General features: G+C 45.8%; 1 protein-coding gene across 8 annotated transcripts in view; it reads right to left on the bottom strand.

Annotated features, from left to right (window-relative positions):
• The window catches only part of LOC143036506 (uncharacterized), a 353,579-nt gene that overhangs the window by 285,713 nt on the left and 60,366 nt on the right, over positions 1–7,500 (bottom strand). For all 8 annotated transcript variants that reach the window (XM_076203930.1, XM_076203931.1, XM_076203935.1 and 5 more), the window contains exon 2: positions 8–669. In XM_076203930.1, the coding sequence (XP_076060045.1) occupies positions 8–669 (662 nt within the window). The remainder of the gene's footprint in view (positions 1–7; positions 670–7,500) is intronic.

Genomic DNA, 7,500 nt, shown 5'->3' with positions numbered 1-7,500 from the left:
TGCTTACCTTGGGTGAGTCTCGTTGGCTTCGTGATGGCCACGCCATCAATGGCCACTTTCGAGGCGATGGGCGTGAGGGTCACGGTCCCTTTGACGTTATCCAAGTAGCAGTGCTCCGGTTCCACGCCCGTGCCCATGACCACAATATCGGGTACAACGCCCATGCCTCCCACACCGAGAATCGTCCGTCCACCGTTGATAGGGTGAAGCGTGACGGCCGTGGAGAGCCGTCCGCCGCCCATTGAGACAAGATGTGGCCTATCCGTGGCCACCTTTACAGCCCCGCCCGCACCCTCCGTCACGGCGAGGTTGGAGCACGGGCGGGATATGGGTTGTGGGCGTACACCATTTAAGTTATTGTTGTTGTTGTAGATGTTGTTGTTGATGTTATTATACCTGACGCCACTACTGTTGTTGTTGTTGTTATTCGGGGAGAGGTTGTTTTTGGTTGGGGGAGAGTATTTGGTCACGAGTTTGCAAGCACTTTCGGGGGTCTGGTGGGCGTGTGACATGTTGGTTTTGACGTGGGCGGTCCTGTTGGCGCCGCCCGTGAAGCTTTCGCCACCCACGGGTCCCGATGCCGCCGAGGGCATGGCACGGGGAAGGGACGCGGATCCTCGGCCCGGCACGTGTGTCATTCTGGGGAGAGTGTCAACATGCCCAGGGTACCTGCAGAAAGAATGTCAACATAAGTAATGTTTTTTTTTTTTTATTCACATATCTGCCCCTTCACAGTGAGGGACCGTGAGTATGTTGTAGATATATAATTCTCTGCCCCTTTTTTCTACATTTTACAGTATTTCAATGTTTTTCTTTTTTCCTAAACAAAGGGGCATCGAGATTGTGATGTAGACAAGTAATTCATCATTTGTTTCGCCTTTTACAGGGTCTATATTTTTCTTAAAGTCAGACAGAGAGAGAGGGAGAAAGAGAGAAAAGGAGAGAAATAAGAAAAATAAAATATAGAGAGGGCGAGGGAGATAGAGAAATAAAAATAAAAGTAGATAAAAATAAAGAGAGAGAGAAAGAGAGAAGAGAGAGAGAGAGGAGAGAGAGAGAGAGAGAGAGATTGAATAAATAAATACAACTTAATTATTTTTGTCACAACTTTCAAAACTGTTCGTTCAAAAATGCCAAGAAATGGATTTCTTGAGCGACGATTTGTGCAACACGTGACAGTAGTCAACAGGGTGAGTGTGACCTTCCACTCTTCAAGATAATGATGAATCGGTTTAACGTAGCGAACTTACCCTATCAGGAGGCAAGGACGGTATCCCTTACAAAGGACTTTGCAGCTTGGAATCTAATGAACAATGCGCTTGGTCCAACTCGCTGGCGGCAAGGATCAAACCGCCGTCACCTCGACCTCCGCCACAAGTAGTGACGCTCTAACCCGCTCGGCCAGCGAGCATTCATAGGTAGTTAACCGGGTTTAAAATTAACCCTTTCACCCCAGTAATGTTCATTAATGACAGATGTCGCTTTAGCTGTCGCCAGATGATTTTATTCAGCTGAGGAGACGCGACGAATCCCAAAGGGAAATACTTGATCTCCTTTTAAATCACGAAGCCCAATTTTTGAAAGCCCAATTAAAGCAAATAGCCCATTATTTCTAAAAGCCCGATGGGATTGAGGAGTCCAAAAAACATGCGTAAGCGACTAACCCCAAAGGGAAATACTTCATCTCCTTTCAAATCACGAAGCCCAATTTTTGTAAGCCCAATTAAAGCAAATAGCCCATTATTTCAAAAGCCCGATGGGATTGATGAGCCCAAAAAACATGCGCAAGCCCATAACGCACGAAAGCCATATCTAGAAGCCTGATGGAATTTATGAGCCCAAAAACACGCGAGAGCCCAATTCGCGCAAAATCAATGTGTAGAAGCCCAATGGGACTAATTAGCCCAAAAGAAAACACGCGAAAGCCCAATTCGCGCAGAAGTCCACAAAGCGCGCAATCCAAAAAAATGCACGAAAGCCCAAATGGTGCCCAAGCCCGTCAACGCGCTCCCTGCGCGGGAATTTCCTGTGGGGCTGCTGGGTCAGGAGCTGCTCACTCAGGAAGCCCAGCCTTTGCCAATAATCCTTATTGTGGCGCCAGCCTCCTTCAGTAAGGGGCTCCTGTGCCCTTGGCGCCGGAAGCCAGACTCTATCTTCTCAGGGTCTCCTTGCTCGGGCTTCTAGTCCTCTCTAGCCCATGGAGAGGAGCCCTCCGATCGACGCGAACCCTTGGGTTGTCTCGTAGCCCTCTTCAGGGTCGCGGGCGACTGCCGTGTCGCTTGGCGCCGGGAATATTGGCGCGCCCTTCTCGCCCAGTTGAAAATCGCCCCCAAAGACCCCCGTGCCTCTGGCGGGCCCAAACACCCAGGCACACTGAGGTCGGTTACAGCTCAGATTAGTTCTGCAATTATAAGCAGCTATTTTGAATGTGAATATAAATATATATATATATATATATATATATATATATATACATATATATATACATTGTATATATATATATATATATAAATATATATATATATATACACAGAAACTTCATTTCACCGTAAGGTATGTATACAACAAAAACACAGGAGAAATCAGAACGAAATGACAGTAAGATCTTTCGTATATTACATTTTCAGACAAAATATATCTGAATATGTATTACACGAAAGATCTTTCTGTCACTTCTTTATTATTTCTCCTGTGGTTTTGTCGCATAATAATAATAAAAAAAAAATCATACGAAAATCGACTAAAACATATGAATCTGTTTTTCCTAAAAAAGCGTAGACTCAGAGGTGACTTGATACAGGTATTTAAGATTCTAAAGGGGATTGACATCAAAAGTGACAAAATTCTTACACTGAATGAGAATCCGACAAGAAATAATGGTCTCAAACTGTCAAGAAATAGATTTAATTTGGAAGTGGGTAGAAACAACTTCGCCAACCCTGTAGTTAATGAATGGAATAAACTTCCTGCAGAGGCAGTGCAATGTAGTTCAGTTGGAAGCTTTAAGATTTGTTTAGATAAACATTTAAGTAAGATGCTGTAATGGCTGCCATTTATTTTATATTATTTGATTATTTGTTTGTTATTATTTGTCTGTTTATTTATTATTTGCATGGTTTCCATTTATTATTATCTATTTGTCAGTTCATCATTATTTACAATTTACCTGTTTGATTATCATTTAACCATACCTATGTATTATTTATTTGATTTATTATTTATATTATTATAATTTTTACCTTATTTTTCTATCTATATATATATATTTTTGCATCCGACCTAGTTATGGAACAAAAGGTCTCCTGTCGGCATGCTCCGCCTTTGTAATCCTTTGTAATATATATATATATATATATATATATATATATATTATACATACACATGATTCATGACAACACATAACGGATCATATTTGAAAACAGGTAATTTAAGGGAAACAAATTTTTCAGTGAAATTAGGTTACAGATAAATGGAACCTAACCTGACCAAACCTGGACCTGCCGAACGTGCAACGATTCCATTCAGCTGAGGGTTTAGTGTAAGAAGGAAACAGACAAGAACTGGTTGACCAACAGAGCGGTTAACGAATGGACTTAGTAACTAGTTAGTGAGCGCAGTAACTATTAGTTGTTTTAAGAAAAGATGAGATAACTTTATGAACGGCGATGATGGGTGGTAAGGGACATGGAACTGCCTCATGTAGGCCTTATGGTCTCTTGCAGTCACCTCCATCCTTAGGCTCTTATGTTTTCTCGTGGCCCCTCGTTGCTCCTCTGTCCCATACTAAGAAGTCCCCTCTGTTAACCATGTTCACTCCGTTCATAGTTCTGAACACGTCGGTCATTTGAACACCCTCTCTCTTCTTTCTTCCAATATGGGTGGACCCATTTTTTCCCACGATCTATCTGATAGACAATGGGCTTTTTGGACACTGTTCCTTATATTTTCTCTATTTTTATATATTTTGTTTTTGCATCGGGACCACACCATTGCTGTACACTTAAATATAGGGTGGGTCAGATTTTGATCTATATTGTACATACGCACGCACACACACACACACACACACACACACACACACACACACACACACACACACACACACACACACATATATATATATATATATATATATGTTGATAAATTGTTTAAGACAAATGAGAGAGTGATAGGTGGGGAAGGGTAAACTATGCAACAACCTTCCCGAATGGAGTAAAGTTGAAATTTTACACAAAGGATTACAAAAGAAGATGAGAAAGACAGTTGAAGCTGCACATATAAATGTCAAAGAAAATAATAACGACAGAGAAGGATTTATATGCCTATCTAAAGCAGCCAGTCTCTTAATAATTAATGCGCTAGAAAAAACCTGACACTCGAAGCTTCACAAGTTCCCCCACTACGGGTATAAATGTTGTGACCAAGATGTTCTGTAACAAGTTCTCTGAGGAAGGTTATAATAACCGAAACGTAAGAACAATAAATGTATTCTTAGCCCATCTTCGTTTACCCTTCCCCACCTATCACTCTCTCATATATATATATGTATATATATATATATATGTGTGTGTGTGTGTGTGTGTGTGTGTGTGTGTGTGTGTGTGTGTGTGTGTGTGTGTGTGTGTGTGTGTGTGTGTGTGTGTGTGTGATTCACCTTGGTCTTTGGATCACGTGCTGGACTCGTGATCGACAGCTATTTCCCTCCCGGAAGAGAGCTCAGAGCTCGTATGACCGATCTATGGGTAATGCTGTGACCTTACACGCACACACACAACTCCCCGCCCACGAGAGATGGAGTAACGACTCGAAGCGCAGCGATACTGAAATTATTTCAGCCCTGGGCAGGATTAGAACCCGGACCGCCGTAGTGTGTGTGTGTGTGTGTGTGTGTGTGTGTGTGCTAATGCGACAAACGGATTAACCAACCACATCTTTGGGATTCGAACCCTTGCATGAGCGACTGCTTCTTAAGAAGCAAAGACGATACCTTTGTGCTATCGTGACCGTACAAAACGGTACGACCTAGGACATGACCTTTGATCGCATAGTATGTATTCTAATTTCATCGACACTTTATTCAGGCGAGTCGCCCGACAAGTTGTGTGTCAATGCGACAAATGGATTTACAAGCGGACCATCTTTAAAGGCATCGTTCTTGCTTTGGTGTGAAGGGAAGGGGGAAGGAAAGGGATGGAAGAGAGGAGGGGAAGGGAAAGAGAGAGTTGGGGAAGGGGAATGGAAGGGAGGGGAAGGGGAAGGGGAAGGGAAAGAGAGAGTTGGGGAAGGGGAATAGAAGGGAGGGGAAGGGGAAGGGAGGGGAGTGGGAAGGGAAGGCAAGGCAATGGGAGAGATGGGGAAGGGGAATGAAAGGGAGTGCAAGGGGAAGGGGAATGGAAGGGAGACCAAAGGAAAGGGAGGAGAAGGGAAGGCAAGGGGAGAGATGGGGAAGGGTAATGGAAGGGAGTGGAAGGAAGGGGGAGGGGCAAGGAAGGTTTAGGAAGAAGAGGAGGAGGGGAGAGGAAGAGGAGGGGTGGGAAGAGGAGGGGAGGGGAAGAGGAGGGGAGGGGAGAGAAGAAAAAGGGGAGAGTGGGGAAGAAGGAGAGGTGGAGGGGGGTGGGGCGGATGCTCTACCCTCGATGGCCCAGCCCACCCGTAGAGCAAGCCTCACCTTGCAATCCGAAGCTTAAACTGTCCCAGACCCTATCAATGGAGTGAAGGGGGGGAGGGGAGGGGGAGGGGGGCGAAGGGGGGGAGGGGAGGGGGGAGGGGGGCGAAGGGGGGAGGGGAGGGGGAGGGGGGGCGAAGGGGGGGAGGGGAGGGGGGAGGGGGGTGAAGGGGGGAGGGGAGGGGAGCGAAGTGGGGGGAGTAAGGGAAGGGCTGAAGGGTGGGGGAGTAAGGGAAGGGGTGAAGGGTGGGGGAAGGGGGTGAAGGAGGGGAAGAGGAAGGGGAAGGGTAAGGGGGAAGGGGGAGGAGGGAAGAAAGGAGGGGAGACAGAGGGGAGGGGGAAGGGGGGAGGGAGGAAAGTGGGGGGAGGGGATGGGAGTCCCAGTTCGAGCAACACCCAGTAACACGACCCTCAACCTTCTCCTGGTAACATAAGTCAGTGGCGACCACACACACACACACACACACACACACACACACACACACACACACACACACACACACAGTGGTTAGAGTTCCCGGCCGCCACTACGGCGGTCCGGGTTCGAATCCCGCCTAGGGCTGAAATAATGTAAGCATCGCTGCGTTGCTGGTCGTTACTCCAACTCTCGTGGGAGGGGAGTTGGGTGTGTGTGTGTGCGTGTAAGGTCATAGCATTACCCATAGATCGGTCATATATGAGCTCTGAGCTCTCTTCCGGGAGGGAAATAGATGTCGATCACGATTCCAACACGTGGTCCAAGACCATGGTGAATCACACACACACAAAAACGACTCGTGGCCCAGTGGTAGAGTTCCAGGCTGCCACTACGGCGGTCCGGGTTCGAATCCCGCCCAGGGCTGAAATAAATTCAGTATCGCCGCTCTTGGAGTCGTTACTCCAACTCTCGTGGGCAGGGAGTTGGGTGTGTGTGTGTACCTGTAAGGTGTATTACCCATAGATCGGTCATATATGAGCTCTGAGTTCTCTTCCGGGAGGGAAATAGATGTCGATCACGAGTCCAACACGTGGTCCAAGACCATAGTGAATCACACGTACACGAGGTGATGGGGGGATGCCCATACTCGTATGTATAGGCCTATCATTTTAATACATTGGCACGCGAGAACATTTGGTATCAAAGATTTGGCAGATTTTGGCACTCACAATTGAAAAGGTTGCCCACCCCTGTTTGGGCTCAACGTTTTTGGTAACTACATCTCGTAAACCTTTCTCACGCACCGCCCTTCCTAGCCTAAAGGGCTTATCACACTGGGATATATTTCCTCAGACATCTTACCATCAACCTCCATCTGAGTAACTAGAATAGGACTTCGCTTACGGAAATCTAGACTTCTCTAAGAACATTTCAACAGTTTGTCTAACATTCGTGTAGGTTTATAATTCCCTAGTTCATTATTCAGTTTTGCTATATACATGACGGAAAGATAATTAAATATTTGGAAATTTGAACATTCAAATATCGTAACCGAAGTCGTTTTTACTCGATCGAACGCTCGGCGCTGGTGAAGCCCAGTGTGATAGCCCCTTCACAAGTGCCTCGACATGAGTTCCTCTGTATCAGGATCACAGCCCACTTGTTGACATCAAATTCCTTTTGCCATTTGCGGCTTCGAGTTTATTTGTGTCGTCTTATAAGGTCTCGCAAGGTTTGAAGTCGACTGTTTTCTTTAGCACATTAGAATATTTGCAATGGCGCATGCGTGGGAGGGTCTCTGTGTTGTTATGAGTAAATATACATATACACATACAAGCACACATACACACACATACACACACACACACACACACACACACACACACACACACACACACACACACACACACACACACAC

Source organism: Oratosquilla oratoria, chromosome 20, assembly GCF_046742065.1.
Source record: "Oratosquilla oratoria isolate Oo_2021 chromosome 20, ASM4674206v1, whole genome shotgun sequence".
Classification (NCBI taxonomy): domain Eukaryota; kingdom Metazoa; phylum Arthropoda; class Malacostraca; order Stomatopoda; family Squillidae; genus Oratosquilla; species Oratosquilla oratoria.
Note: the sequence above shows the minus strand (reverse complement) of the source record. Positions and strands in the feature narration are given on the sequence as shown.